General features: G+C 45.0%; 1 protein-coding gene across 3 annotated transcripts in view; it reads right to left on the reverse strand.

Moving 5' to 3' along the window:
• The window catches only part of ptpn13 (protein tyrosine phosphatase non-receptor type 13), a 73,272-nt gene that overhangs the window by 23,359 nt on the left and 33,541 nt on the right, over positions 1–16,372 (reverse strand). For 2 of the 3 annotated variants that reach the window (XM_053477972.1, XM_053477970.1), the window contains exons 8-20: positions 12,057–12,149; positions 10,196–10,274; positions 8,871–9,075; positions 8,039–8,113; positions 7,724–7,898; positions 7,007–7,157; positions 6,376–6,514; positions 6,119–6,271; positions 4,276–4,458; positions 3,803–3,965; positions 816–1,143; positions 469–578; positions 215–274 (exon numbers count right to left, since the gene is read on the reverse strand). In XM_053477972.1, the coding sequence (XP_053333947.1) occupies positions 215–274; positions 469–578; positions 816–1,143; positions 3,803–3,965; positions 4,276–4,458; positions 6,119–6,271; positions 6,376–6,514; positions 7,007–7,157; positions 7,724–7,898; positions 8,039–8,113; positions 8,871–9,075; positions 10,196–10,274; positions 12,057–12,149 (1,914 nt within the window). The remainder of the gene's footprint in view (positions 1–214; positions 275–468; positions 579–815; positions 1,144–3,802; positions 3,966–4,275; positions 4,459–6,118; positions 6,272–6,375; positions 6,515–7,006; positions 7,158–7,723; positions 7,899–8,038; positions 8,114–8,870; positions 9,076–10,195; positions 10,275–12,056; positions 12,150–16,372) is intronic. The other variant, XM_053477971.1, reaches the window with a different exon arrangement.

The raw sequence follows: 16,372 nt of genomic DNA on the forward strand, positions 1-16,372 counted from the left end.
ATGTTTATTTACATTTAATAAATATGAAAAATATTATTGATATTTATTCCTCCACCCTCATAAAAACAAGCGCATCAAGTGTGTGCGAGAGCTTTATACAGATTTATGATAAAATCTAATAGCTTTTCTTCTCTTTATTCTAATAATAATAATAATGAGATCAGTGATAACACACGAAACATGAATAACAATAATACTTAATGTTAAATTGTACCAGTTATTCCCACTGAGGAGGCTGGTGTCGAGGATAGATCAGAGCCATGCATGCTAACACCTGTGAGCACACACACACACACACACACACCTCATTAGGAACACTTTTCCTTTAAATGTTTTATAATTGAATAATATTTATTATTAAATAAAGTTACAAAAGGTTTCTACTTTACATACATTATTTAAATCTATAAAGACAAATAGATACTTTATTGATCCTGAAGGAAATTCCATATTTATCAAGCTGCTGACCTTCGACATACGGTGTCCCACTCTCTTCACAGGACGACGTGTCCGAGCTCTTCTTTAGGTGTTTCGGGCTCCAGCTCGGGGCATCAGCACGGCCCATGGACCTGAAGGCACTGAGGAAAAGGAAATAAGATTGTCAAATAAATAAATTAATTAAAATAGCTTTTATTTAGTTTCATTCTTTTATTTGTTTGGACTGACTTACAAACTGTGAGCTCAATACGACTACTAATAATAATTTATAAAGACTTCTATATAACAACCTGAATGTCAGACAAAAAGTTTTATTATTCTTGTTGTTCTGTTTTATAAATTTTTTTTTCTGATTTGCCCCGTAAGGGTTTTCCCACCTTTCCCACCTCTCCTGCGGTCCATGAACAGTTATGGAGTCTGTATCGGAGCTAGCGCGATGATGTACAGATGTGAACGGCATCTCCTGGTGCTTGGGAGACTCGGGCAGCTCGCCCAGGTTGTGGTGAGAGCGGCTCTTCATCCTGGAGCTGGAGTTTGTGCTGAAGGAAGGAAAAGCTCGCTCCTCTGAGCTCGACATCCTCTTTATGCTGTCTGGGTTGGAGCGGGTGCTCATTGTAGCACTAGCTGCTAAGCTGGACAAGCTAACAGCCCTGCCTAAACTGTCAGGACCTACGGGATACTGCAGCATGTTCAGGGGAGAGTTTTCTATAAGGATGGAAGGGAAAAAAGATTTTTTGCTTTGCATGAATAGAATAAGAAAAACAACAACTCATGAATATATTTTCATTCTCACATACAAAGATTTTGAGTTTTGTTTGGCCATAGATTTAGGAATGAGTGAGTGAGCGACAGTGTGATTGTTGGGGATGAGGGAATGGCTGAGTAAGTGTAAGGATGAGCAAACGAATGTGGGGACGAGTGGATGAGCGGACGACTGCGGGGACGAGTGGATGACTGTGGACGACCGCGGGGACGACTGTGGACGACCGCGGGGACGACTGTGGACGACCGCGGGGACGACTGTGGACGACCGCGGGGACGACTGTGGACGACCGCGGGGCCGACCGCGGGGCCGACCGCGGGGCCGATCGCGGGGACGACTGCGGGGCCGACCGCGGGGACGAGTGGACGACTGCGGGGCCGACCGCGGGGACGAGTGGACGACTGCGGGGCCGACCGCGGGGACGAGTGGACGACTGCGGGGCCGACCGCGGGGACGACTGTGGACGACCGCGGGGCCGACCGGACGACTGCGGGGCCGACCGCGGGGCCGACCGCGGGGACGAGTGGACGACTGCGGGGACGAGTGGACGACTGCGGGGCCGACCGCGGGGACGAGTGGACGACTGCGGGGCCGACCGCGGGGACGAGTGGACGACTGCGGGGCCGACCGCGGGGACGAGTGGACGACTGCGGGGCCGACCGCGGGGACGAGTGGACGACTGCGGGGCCGACCGCGGGGACGAGTGGACGACTGCGGGGCCGACCGCGGGGACGAGTGGACGACTGCGGGGCCGACCGCGGGGACGAGTGGACGACTGCGGGGCCGACCGCGGGGACGAGTGGACGACTGCGGGGCCGACCGCGGGGACGAGTGGACGACTGCGGGGCCGACCGCGGGGACGAGTGGACGACTGCGGGGCCGACCGCGGGGACGAGTGGACGACTGCGGGGCCGACCGCGGGGACGAGTGGACGACTGCGGGGCCGACCGCGGGGACGAGTGGACGACTGCGGGGCCGACCGCGGGGACGAGTGGACGACTGCGGGGCCGACCGCGGGGACGAGTGGACGACCGAGTGGACGAGTAAACGACCGAGTGGACGAGTGGACGACTGCGGGGCCGACCGCGGGGACGAGTGGACGGCTGCGGGGCCGACCGCGGGGACGAGTGGACGACTGCGGGGCCGACCGCGGGGACGAGTGGACGGCTGCGGGGCCGACCGCGGGGGCGAGTGGACGGCTGCGGGGCCGACCGCGGGGGCGAGTGGACGGCTGCGGGGCCGACCGCGGGGGCGAGTGGACGGCTGCGGGGCCGACCGCGGGGGCGAGTGGACGACTGCGGGGCCGACCGCGGGGACGAGTGGACGACTGCGGGGCCGACCGCGGGGCCGACCGGACGACTGCGGGGCCGACCGCGGGGCCGACCGCGGGGACGAGTGGACGACTGCGGGGCCGACCGCGGGGCCGACCGCGGGGACGAGTGGACGACTGCGGGGCCGACCGCGGGGCCGACCGCGGGGACGAGTGGACGACTGCGGGGCCGACCGCGGGGACGAGTGGACGACTGCGGGGCCGACCGCGGGGGCGAGTGGACGGCTGCGGGGCCGACCGCGGGGGCGAGTGGACGGCTGCGGGGCCGACCGCGGGGGCGAGTGGACGGCTGCGGGGCCGACCGCGGGGACGAGTGGACGACTGCGGGGCCGACCGCGGGGCCGACCGGACGACTGCGGGGCCGACCGCACGACTGCGGGGCCGACCGCGGGGCCGACCGCGGGGACGAGTGGACGACTGCGGGGCCGACCGCGGGGCCGACCGCGGGGACGAGTGGACGACTGCGGGGCCGACCGCGGGGCCGACCGCGGGGACGAGTGGACGACTGCGGGGCCGACCGCGGGGACGAGTGGACGACCGAGTGGACGAGTAAACGACCGAGTGGACGACTGCGGGGCCGACCGCGGGGACGAGTGGACGACTGCGGGGCCGACCGCGGGGACGAGTGGACGACTGCGGGGCCGACCGCGGGGGCGAGTGGACGACTGCGGGGCCGACCGCGGGGGCGAGTGGACGACTGCGGGGCCGACCGCGGGGGCGAGTGGACGACTGCGGGGCCGACCGCGGGGGCGAGTGGACGACTGCGGGGCCGACCGCGGGGGCGAGTGGACGACTGCGGGGGCGAGTGGACGACTGCGGGGCCGACCGTGGGGGCGAGTGGACGACCGTGGACGACCGCGGGGGCGAGTGGACGACCGAGTAGACGAGTAAACGACCGAGTGGACGGACGAGTGAGCGACCGCGGGGACGAGTGGACGACCGTGGACGACCGCGGGGGCGAGTGGACGACCGAGTAGACGAGTAAACGACCGAGTGGACGACCGAGTAGACGAGTAAACGACCGAGTGGACGGACGAGTGAGCGACCGCGGGGACGAGTGGACGAGTGAGCGACCGCGGGGACGAGTGGACGAGTGAGCGACCGCGGGGACGAGTGGACGAGTGAGCGACCGCGGGGACGAGTGGACGAGTGAGCGACCGCGGGGACGAGTGGACGAGTGAGCGACCGCGGGGACGAGTGGACGAGTGAGCGACCGCGGGGACAAGTGAGCGACACTGGGGACGAGTGACTGCGGGGATGGGTGAAGGTACCGAGCTCCTGCTGCTCCTGGTTGCTCTGCCATGTTTTCATCTGCTGGTGGAATTTGTGCTGCTCTAGGCACAGCTGAAGCAGATACTGACACGTCTTCTGAGTGTCTGTCTGGAACACGTGTTTAATCCCATCTGATGAGTTCTGCAGACAAATCTTTTTTTTCTGGAGGGGAAATGCACACACACACACACACACTTACATCATCTACAGCTTTCTGTATAACGTAATCTGATTTGTTTTATTCATTTGTTCTTTCTTAATTTATTGTGTTTTTACAACTTTTCTTTTTATATTTGATACTCGTTTATTTTACTCCTCCTTCAATAAATTTTTTAATGGTCTACTGAAAATCAGACCAATAATCAATCAAGCAATTAATTAATTTCAGTAAATTCTTAATTCTTGCCTGATGACGTAATACAGGTCTGATATACTGCATGTTTATATGTCAGGTGTAACGCGCAAATCTTACGATGAAAGAGCTCTTCTTGGTGTCTCTCCAGGGAAACCTTAGAGCCGGTGTTCGGTTTCCGTTCAGCACCTCGAAGATCTGGATGCCCCTGGAGGAGACGCCCATCTGGATTCCTGTCTGAGATCTTTTCTCCGGCAGCACACGGTGGAAATGAACGCCATACTCAGTCAGGCGCTGACTCACCTACAGCACCCAGACAAACGTCCATCAGAATCACATCCCATTCCCTTTCATCCCATCTTAACCCACCACATTACATCCCAATTCTTCCCCATCTGATCATATCACATCACATTACATGCCATTACATCTTTTCTCTTCACATTTCGTCCCAATACAACCCGTCTCTTCTCATTCCATCTAACCCCTTCATGCCATCTCATCCCATTCCATCACACCTCATTTAATCAAATCCCACCATATCACATAACATCGCATCCACTCCATCAGAACCAATCACATCCAATCCCATTAAATCCTACCAGATCACAAACATTTATAGCAGATCATCCTGACTGATTTATAGCACAGCCCTTAAAAATACCGAGCAGGAAAATCCAAATTTATAATAAATGGAATAACCGTAATGATGTGTTGCTTACAGAAAGCACCTTCAAAATTATGAGGGTATGAATTTGCACTGCCACAAAAGGGTGCTCTACTTCTAAACCCGTGATTAACGAGACAGCAAATTATATTTTTATTTAATTTCTCTTGACTGAATCAATTTACAACAAACCATATGCAGTAGAAACGTATACAAGGTGTGTTGTGTAAGGCTGGGTATCATAAAGCCTGTTTATGATTCAGGACTGAAGAGAAGGACGGAAAAAAACGTTTAAGAATCCTGGAATCTTAGAAACCTGGAAACATCTACAAAAGAAATTATTTTAAACTAAACAGACAAAAAAAATTTTTTTTCAAAAAGGTATTGTGGTATCGAGCAATGTTTGGAGATGAACATCTGATTTATATTTCTATGAATACAGTTTTTTTTTTTTTTTTTAAACAGTAAAGTCTTTAATCCAGTCTCAGTACAAGACGTTCAAGCTGTGCTCCTAGTAGAACAGAAAAAAAAAAAACCCTCACACAACCACAACCTTATGTTCTTCCCGGTTCACTGGCACACAGAACTTTGGCTGATCCAAATGTTCTTCGTACAAAAATACACGTAAATCCTAAACTGGCACAAATGGAAAGATCTGGGTTTTACCACTGTCAGAAAAAACAGCCGCTAGGTTCTCAATCATTAAATCTCTCACGGAACGCCAAACCGACCTCGAACGGATCACGAAAAAAACAGCGCGTCAGCACGATTCCTTAACAACCGCTGCTTCTGTTATGCATCACATTATGCACTAAAGAGATAATGTTTTACATGTTGTTTAGATGAAGATTAAAACACTCGTGTTGTTCAGTTTTAGGAAAATAATCAACAATATTTTAATGTGATGAAGTGTGTGTGATTTATTCCTCTTATACCACAAAGATACCCTCTTTGTTCAATTCTATAAAGAGTAATACCTTTCATCCATTTTAATTAAATGTATTAAATGTAAGATTCCCCTCATGTTACTGCAAACAAACTGCTGACACTGGAGACTCCTTCCATAATCGCAACATAAACTTATAGCCGTTGCTATAGAAACAATAACGTATTAGAAGAAGCGCATTAAAACAACCCTGTGACTTGAGGCTGCACTACTGTCAGAGCTGCTGTTAAAGAAAATGCATCAACACCTTCTGGCCAATCAGAGTGGAGAATTTAAAAGTGGTGTGGGATAAACATGAAAAAGAAATGATCCCAATTCAGTTCCCTGAGGGACACGAGTATCACACGCACCTTAAGGAACTCGAACTCGGCCTCGTCCTCTTTGGCTCCGTAGTAGTTGCTGTGCATTTTGGAGAGTTCCTCTTTCATGGAGCTTTGGTCAAGCTTCTCCATAATATTAGCAGGAAGGTAATGCTCCGTCCTGAAATATGTCTTTCCATGAAGCTTTTGAAAAAAAAAAAAAAAAAAAAGGGAAGACAAAATTCAAGGGGGTTAATACTTATGCTTGACACAGAATGTAAGATTCTCAGCCACTGAGATGTTTCTACCTCGGGCTGGTGGTCGCCGATCTCGGCCTGCAACGCCAGAGAGGCCAAGATCATCGCATTCTCCATGTTGCAACGCATTCGCTCCTCCAAAATATCCTTCCGCAACTGCAGGTAGTACTGGTGCTTGGTCATGGGGTGCCTTAGGAGAAAAAAACAAACAGGACGACACGTCAGTGGGCGTAGAAAGAAATAGAAAAATTAAAAGCAAGACGTGCAGTTTATGAAGCACTCATTGGGATGGATGCCAATAGTTTTGCTCAGAGGAATTCAACAGTGTAGGAGAATACATTAGTGGAAAAAAATTCATAGTTATGAATCTAATAAAAAAAAATTATATAACTATAATAATAAGTGAGTTATAATAAAAAGTGTCACTTTATTAATATGATTACATGCTCTTTTTTTTACAATCTTCTTTTTATAATCATAAAATATTTAAAGATATTTTATATATTTTTAAATAACTGTTTTAATCCCCTGCTATTTTATTATTATTATTATTATATTATATACACAATTTAATATAATGTAATAATGAATAGTTTATTACATAAATTGAAAGCCACTAAAGTTTAAATCCTGACTGAATCTCATTTTTATTAATAAACTTTAACACTTTAGAGTGACGCACTGGATGAAGCTGACGTCATCATGGAAGAACTTGATGCGCAGGAATAACGTGAAGTTGATGTCCGTTTTCCTTTTCTTTGGATCTTCTTTCCAGCCGTCGGGAGCCAGCTTCGAGATTCTGGCATCGGAGTCGATGAAGAAGAACTCGTCGTCTAGAAAACCAAACCGAGAGGCGCACACACACACACACACACACACATTATCTCTTTATACCCATAACATTTATAATTCAATCATCATAATTTATCACAATATTGATATTGGATGGTCAGAAGTTTTGCTTTAATCTGAAAGAAATTTAAGTATAAGCACCATCTATCTATCTACAGTATACTTAATTAAAAGCAATAAATTGTTGATGCATCATAACATCTAAGAACCAATCATATATACACTAGTTAGCAGATACAATTTTTTTTTAATATATATATATATATATTCCTCAATTTATTTATAGTAATGCAGCTTACAATATTCAGCTAGACTAATATAGGCTGGTTACAGAACTGTGTGTGTATCTGCAATCATAATTAACACTGTGAATAAAACGACTGGATTAAGAAGTAAGACAAGACCCAAAAGCAACAAATGTACCTTTATAATGTACATCATTTTATTAAACAAGTCTGGATTAATGAAATATATACACAGTTATGGTTCACTCATACACACACACACACACGGTCACAATCACACACAGTCACATTCACTCAGTCACCTTTAAGGTAAGCCAGGCCGAAGAGGTGATGCTCCACCAGCCCCACGTGTGCGTTCACCATGTCCAACACGTCCTTACACACCACCTTCACGTCACAGCTCACCTCCAGCTTCTGACCGTTCAGCAGCACCACAAACACCTTCCGCAGGCTCTCCTCCACCTTCCCACGCTTATTCTACACACACACACACACACACACACACACACACACACACACACACACACAGCAGAGGGTCAGTAACAATGCAATCCTGCTAATAAAATAAACCTCCTAAAGGCGGGACATGCAAATATGTGCAAATTTCCGTCTCATACCATGATGGACGAGGGAACTTTCAGGCCCACGCACGGCTCCGTCGACATCTTTGCAAACTCGGGACCGAAAAACGTCTACAGAGACAGCGAGAGGAACATAGAGGAACGGAAACAATCGGATAAATGTATACATCCGAGAGAGAGAGAGAGAGAGAGAGAGAGGGACATGAAACATAAAGGCAAACATAAAATAAACAAATAGTAATGAAATGAGCGAGTTAATAAATAATTCCAAATTATATATTTAGATCTGAATTTAAATGTATTCACTAACAACTGAGTAAATGAAAAGAAAAAAAAAAAACAACAGAGCAAAAAAATGAATAGCTTACGTGAATAAATGGGAAATTACAGCGTGAATAAAACATTTAAAAAATAAATTAAACACAAAGTAAATATATTATTTAGTAAGAAAATGCTGAGTAAAAAAAATTAAGTACATACAATACAAAACCTAAGGTTAGAATAAATAAGGTAAATTTTTAAACAATAAATAGAAAAAAATAAAAAAAAATTCCAGTAAATAGTTTAATTAATTAACTCATTTATTATTTAAAATAACTGGTTGACTAATTGATTAATTTTTGAGCAGGCGAGTAAATAAACATTAAACAAGTAAATACATAAATATGCTGGTAAAAAAAAAAATTATGTAAAACTGAATTCACAAACAACCTAATTAAAAACAAGAAAGATTAAAAACAAAAATCTAATGTACGCAGCTTTTGGAAAAGCTTAGTTAATGTAGTAGTTATTTATCTGACATAATTTTTATGACTAGTTTTTAAAGACAAAAGTTTCTCACACACACACACACACCCTGTGCTCTCACCTTGGCTTTGCGAGTCTGAAGGCTGCTGACGTCCATCATGCTGGTCTTCATCGTCTCCCGCAGGTCGTTCATGGAGGCGCGCGGCTCGTCCGCGTGGTAAAGGCTGTAGCGGGACATTTGGGTCGGCAGTCTCTGAATCACGTCCTCCGGCCTGGACATCAGTAACTCCGTCCTGAAGGCTTCCTCCTGGCCTACATCGTACAGCCTACCGTCGGAGGGAGCAAGAGAACGAGGGATCAGCGCAGGACACAGGAAACACTCGTCCACACTACATTAATCATTGGTGAAGGGTTAGTCCTCGTCACCACGAGGTTGTGAGGTCAAATCTTTGCGCCTGAACTGATCTTGGCATGATATTCGGACCAGATTCCACTTCACTTTGGACACTGACCACTAGAGGGAACCATGGAGGCAGATTTAATGACTGCATTCCTGCACCTCAGGGCTGACCTTAGCAACTTTCTTTAATGATTAAAATACCCGAGCTGGATTTCAGTGCAACACGCAGGCAGGTTTCTAACATTACAACACTGCAGCTTTTTTAAATCAAAGCCCATAACGCCGCAGCTGTGTTCTCTAGAAGCCAAACCGTAGCTTCTTCTTCCTGCTATAATATACGGAAAGAAAAGTGAAGAATAGCGAGCAGATGCAAGGATAAAAGCACCATTTTTATTTTTGGTTTACAAATCTTCAAGGATTTAGTAGGGGAATTTATTTATTTATTTATTTTTAAACCCATGTCTGCAAATTTTAATTTGCACTTACTTTTTTTTTTTTAAAAAACAATAGTAGTATTCTAAGATTTCCTACCTGGCTGTACAGCGATGATCAGATGACCAGACGGAGATCATATCGGTCGTGTGAAAACACTTTTTTACATAAACACTCGCAGGTTAGACGACATTTTTGGACGACATTTTTGTCACGAACAAAAGAAGAAAACTAACCCGGGGGTAGAAGTGTGTGACCTGCTCTCAGGCTAGAAGGCGAAACGAGGCGATGATCTGTCTGTCTGGTTGAGGCTAATAATGAACGAGTTATGATTAACTAGAAGAGATAAAACACTCATCACTGTGTTTCTAAAGGAACATAATCAGTGATGGAGCGGCGAGATAAAGTGGCCTTTTTAAAAAAAAATTTCAGACCAGTGCATCGTGGAGAGCGTCATTTTTTTCCGTAATACTTTTTATCATTTAACAGGCTTGTTCAATGCTGTGGAAGTTAAGTCCTGTTCACACCTCTTGCAGCAGATCGAGCAAGTCAGTCGGATTAATTAATGCCCGACTCATTTGTGTGTGTGCGCGTGTGTGTGTTGGAGCCAGTACCTGTGTCTCTGCTGCATGCCGTCGGTCTCAGACAGTCCCGCTTGTGAACTGAAGCGTTTCAGGTCGTCCACCCTCTTGGCTGCGTGAGGGGAAAAAACATTACAGTGAGATTTCTGCTCGACATCTCGATCGATCCGTGCGTCCGTCCTTCACACCATTACATCATCACCACCACCAGTCTGAACCAGTGATACATGGCAGGAGGGATCCATGTCTTTATGTTCTGACTCGCCCATCAGAATGTCTGAGCAGAACCCGAGCCTCATCAGACCAGGCGATGGATTTCCAATCTTCTGTTGATCAGTTTTGGTAAAAACATGCGACTTGTAGCTACAGTTTCCTGTTCTTAGCTGACAGGAGTGACCGTTGGTGTGATCTTCTACTGCTGTAGAACACCTGCTCCAAGCTTCGACATGTTGTGTTTAGAGACGCTCTCCGGTTGTAATGAGATCTTATTTGAGTTTCTGTTGCCTGTCTGACCATTAACCTCTAAACCAAGATGTTTTTACTCGGAGAACTGCATTTACTGGATACTTACTCTCAGTAAACCCTCTGTAGATCAGCAGTCTGGGAAATACTCAGACCAGCCCATCTGGCACCAACAACCACGTCATGTTCAAAGTCACGTAAATCACCCTTTTTTCCCCCATTCTGATGCTCGGTTCGAGCTTCTTGACCATGGTGTCTACATCGCTAAATGCTTTGAACTGATGGGTTCCCTGTTGAGTCTGGTTCCTCTCAAGGTTTCTTTCTAATAACATCTCGAGGAGTTTTTCCTTGCCACTGTCGCCGTCGTCCTCGGCTTGCTCTTCAGGGACTATCTGACCATTTTGATTCGTACACATTCACATTTCATACAAACTTCGATAATTCTTTAAATTTTGTAAAGCTGCGTTTCAATTTCAATTGTTAAAAGCGCTATACAAATAGAATTGAACTAAATTAAATTCTATTGAGTTTCTGCTGTATGATTCATTTGCATTAATGAGGAGTTGAACTGATGTACCTAATGAAATGGCTGATGCGTGTACATGTACATCCATCCATACTGTACTCTTATCCATCCGTCCAGCCAGTCATCCACTTATACATCCATCCATCCATCCATCCACTAATACACTTGTACACAGCTATCTATCCATCAAACTTATCCATCCATTCTTCAATGTATCTAGTCAACACATCCTAGCCATCTGTAGATAGATACAGATATAGCCATCTATCTATTCGTCTTATTAATCGAGCCCTCAATATATCTAGATCTAGTTATTTACATACAATTCCATCTATTCCATCATCTACTTATCCTTTCTTCATTTACTTATCCACCCATCCCTCACTCCACCCATCCCATCTATTTATTCACATATACAGCAATCTATTACTACCAATTAATCTACGTATCCATCTCTTTATTCACACCCAACCATTTCATTATACATAATCAATCAATCTATTTATTTAGTCATTTATAGTATTTGTATCCATCCATGTATGCATGTATCTGTTAATTCATTAACTCATCTCATTTGTCCACTTAGATAGTCACTTATCCATCCATCCATCCATCCATCCATATAAATATTCATTCACTTATCCATCCATCCATCCATCCATACATCAGTTAACTAAACATATCTACCTACCATAATCCTTCACTTATGTATAATGCACTTTACTAAAAAAACAAAAAACAAAAAAAAACATTGGCTCTAATAAATGAGTAACTTGTGGACTTTTGGGACACCACCTTTATTTACCAGAACATAGCCTGATGTTTGCAGAGTAATTTTTAGTCTGAGGAGTATAAAGGTGTGTGTGAATGAGAACCAGACAGACAGACAGACAGACAGACACTCACCATGTCTGTAGTCTGGGTCTGATGACGTTACTGACGGACTCTCGCTGGAGGAGCTGTAGTCACTCTGATAACTCCTGTGAGTGAGCATAGGGTCTGAAAACACACACACACACACACACACACACACACACACACACACACACACACACACAAATTAGTTAAAATTTATTTTTATATCCAGTATACAGGAATCTCATTCACCAACACACACATCTATTTAACTGCAAAATTGCATTTATAAAAAAAGAAAAAAAGAAAAAAAAGAAGAAAAAAAAAAAGAGTAAAAAGTAGCTACTCATATTCGCAGCAAATTTCACTACATTCAGTTGAAGCTGGTTAGTATTTTGCAATCCGTCTAAAATCTGATAAAGTAGTTTATAGATGCTTTTCCACATTTCAGTGCATTCACACCATAGCTAAACTTTGTGTGCGTGTGTGTGTGTGTGGGGGGGGGGAGACTCTCTAAACGGTGACTATTTAAACTTTGTATCTTTAGAGTTTTCACACGGCGTCTCCGTAAGAACTTCAGCTGAAGCTGTAAACCCGGCCGGCGTGTGTCAGTGAGCCGCGGTTCTGGACGGCGCTCTGACGCGTAACGCTCGAGAATCATGCGACTTTTCACCCGTCTGGGAGATCATACGAGTGAGGATAAAGAAAACTGGAGTGGCGAGTGTGTGTGTGTGTGTGTGTGTGTGTGTGTGTGTTATAACACTTCTTCATAAAAACTAGAACTCGCCCCAAGCGAGTGTTCTTACTCGAACGCCAGCCGTTTAAATCATTCACAAATGAACAGATTCAGTTTAACGAGGTGAGTTTAGTGCTCACATGCCACAGGTCAGCTTTCTGGATTACCCACAATGCACTGCAGGCCTATTCCAGCTCTAATGGATATGGGTCACTAATGAGTGTGTGATGAATCAAACCCCTACATGAGAGTGTGTAACAGATGAAACCCCTGTGTGTGTGTGTGTGTGTGTGTGTGTGTGTGAAGCCAGTCTGAGCCTCAGCACGTAGTGGAAGTGAAGCCTGAAGCTCCGCCCACTCCAGCAAAACACCTGATCCTCAAAGCAGATTGGTACGGTCTACCAACCAACACACACACACACACACACACACACACACACAGGAAATGAGGCTGAGCCGGTATGTGCTACCTGTGCGTGTGTGTGTGTGTGTGTGTGTGTGTGTATATATATATATGTGTGTTTAAACACAGAGTGTAAACTCCTCTTGTCTTACAGATATTGAAAAAGTTGTAAGACTGTTTTTCTCTCTCAAACACACACACACACACACACACACACACACTAAGACCAAAACAGGAAATGAGGTGGGGATTCCTGTTATGTTGGAAATAACTCTGTACACCGTCAGAACCTCATTTCCTGTTTCAGCAGCTCGAGGAATCTTAGTAAATAATTCCAGCTGGGGTTTACCTTCATTTTTATACAATACAGAAACACACACACACCCTCATAAATACCCATACATAAACACAAACGCCACTGGTGACGCACTCCCACGCCCTGCCACAAACAACAACACAAACATGCACAAATGCTGACACACACACTCACACACACACACACGCCTACACACTCGCACAAACACACCAACACACACATTCCTTCTTTTTTTTTTCCTTTGATCACATACACTGCATTATAAACTTTTGTCCTTTCCATTTCTTGAATATCTTTCGATTCCACTTTCTACCTTGTGTTTATTCCTTATTCGTCATATGTTGTTTATTTTTATGTTTATTATTGCTGCTGGTCTCTGAGAGCTTACAAAATAATTTCATAGCATCACTACAATGACAAAGTCTCTATCTTCAAAAAAAAAAAAAAATCTATCTTTCTTCTCCTTTCCATTTTTATTGCTTCCCTCCAAGTCTGTTTTTTTCATTAAATTTTTTTCCCTTTATTCATTCATTCCTTTTGCTGTTTTGCTTTTCCGTCTCGCTCGAAAACTGAAAAATCTAATAACGCTGCGTTATTCTGGATTTCCGTCTGGGAGAGCCGCGAGCGTGTAACAGGAAAAGAACGGAGCCCAGGAACGGGTGAGGAGACGGAGAGGCCGAAATCCCCCCTGAAAGAAAAAGAAAGAAAGCCACAAAAGAAAAAAGCTGCCAGACGACACGTCTACAGAAAACGTTCCGCGCTCGATTTACCCTCCTATAAGTAGCAGTCGAGCCGAGAGGGAAAAGTAAAAGAAAATATTTGGGTTTGTCCATCACGCGTGCTGAGGTGGTGAGAAGAGCGGAGGAGATTCCTGTCGGGCGGCGTAGCGTAACCGGCGGCGATATTTTTTCTTTCGCTAACCTTCCTGACTGTTGGAGTGCAGGAGAAGAATGAACAGATTAACACAAACGCAGGGACGATAAACTTGCGAGGGTTTCATCCAGGAACAGGGTTCAGTTCTTCACTTCTCGCATCAGCAGGAAACAGGCAGGGTTTAAACAGACTAGAACTTACAATACTGTGCTCACCAAGACTCCATTCGGGAACATCGTGGTGTCCAGTTCACGTGTGAATGTAATTCCTCGCGCTCCCAGAGCCACGCTTTTACACTCTGAGTTTTGGAACACTGAAGAAACCCTCCAAAGATGTGATAACCTGGTGAATTCAGGTGGTCAGCTGACTTCATTTAATTGCCCCATAACATTACTGAGTCTAGACCTGAGTAACTGATCAACCCCAGATCATAACACTGTCTCCAGAGGCTTGTACAGTGGACACAATGCATGATGGGAGCATCGCTTCATGAGCTTCCCTTCTCACCCTGACATTACTCTGGAATAGGACTCAATCTGGACTCATCAGGTCACATGACCTTTTTCCATCGCTCCAAAGTTCAAACTTTATGCTCCCTAACAAACTGAAGCCTTTTTTCCGGATGTCTCACTAGAAGGGAGACATTAACAGAAACACTTATATATACTTTTTTTTTTTTAAAGGTCAAGTGCAGGTTAATTTGTTTAATATTTACTTTATATTTTGTATAAATTATTTTTATGTATTTATTTTTTGGGCTGCAGAACGAATAATTTGAGTTTCCATTATTTCTTATAGGAAAATTTAATTTGGTTTACGAGTGTTTTGGAATACGAGCCCGCTTCCTGAACAAATTATGCTCGTAATCCAAGGTTCCACTGTATAGGAAATGTTCCATCATCTTGTCCTTGTTCTTTAGAATCATGCTGATGGTGGAATAATTCATGTTAAAAGATCGAGCAGTGTCTGCCATCTTTTTATGTCGCTTTATTCTCCAAATTATTTAAAAAAATTCTCCATAGTTATTGCTTGGCACCAGCTTGATTGCCGCTGCTTTTTACGCTTGCTTCCGGACATCCTGGGATGCACGCTGTGTGTTCGTACCTTCGAAAGTTTGTAACTAACTGTAGCATTATGTGTATGATTATTATGGAACTGCAATGTTGTGTCATCAAATGCAAACGCCTATAAATTAACAAAGAAAAAAAAAAGTGTAAACTCGTCTTGTCCTGGAGATCCTGGAGAAGTTGTAGCGTTATTTCTGACCTTTACTGGAGACTCCTTAATAAAATATCCTGTTATAAGAGCACTTTAACAGAAATCTGTAAGAATTTTTTTTTAATCCAATTAATTAGTAATAATTCCACAGAATGTGAGATGTGTTAAAAAAAAAAAAAGAACAAACAGATGGCTCAATAAACCACTTGGATTAGACTGTAATACTGTGTGGATTCCTAATTTTTGGCTAAACGATCACATCAAAGTGCTTAAACACACACACACACACACACACACACACACACACGGGTGAGCTTTGAAAGCCTACAATTATACATCGCTCTAATTAGTTCCAGGAATCTGGACCCCGCTGCCACAGTGAGTCACGTTAAAAATCTGGCGCGGCGCAGCTCACTCAAACACAAAGCGTCTCCGCCTCCTCTAGCTAAAACGCCGCCGCAGCAGCAGCAGCTCACGCCAGGAAATCACAGCGGCTGAAAATTTGTCATTGTGGCATGAGTAAGAGCTGGAAGGCTCTCGGTGTACACACAGTAGCAGCTACTGAGTGCAGTCACACTCATACACTACCAGTCAAAAAGTTTGCACACCCCATCTAATTCCATGGTCTTTCCTGATTTTTATTTCTTTTTATACTGTAAAAACAATACTGATGGCATAAAAAATCCGCAATAATCTCATGCGGATATTGAGATGTGTCGGCTACTTATGCCCTGAAAAGTACATTACTATAAAATGCTAAATTTTTTAGATCCAATATTGCAACATAAATTTGACATGGTTACAGACACTACAAAATTTTTT

The sequence above is a fragment of the Clarias gariepinus genome, chromosome 19 (genome assembly GCF_024256425.1).
Source record: "Clarias gariepinus isolate MV-2021 ecotype Netherlands chromosome 19, CGAR_prim_01v2, whole genome shotgun sequence".
Classification (NCBI taxonomy): domain Eukaryota; kingdom Metazoa; phylum Chordata; class Actinopteri; order Siluriformes; family Clariidae; genus Clarias; species Clarias gariepinus.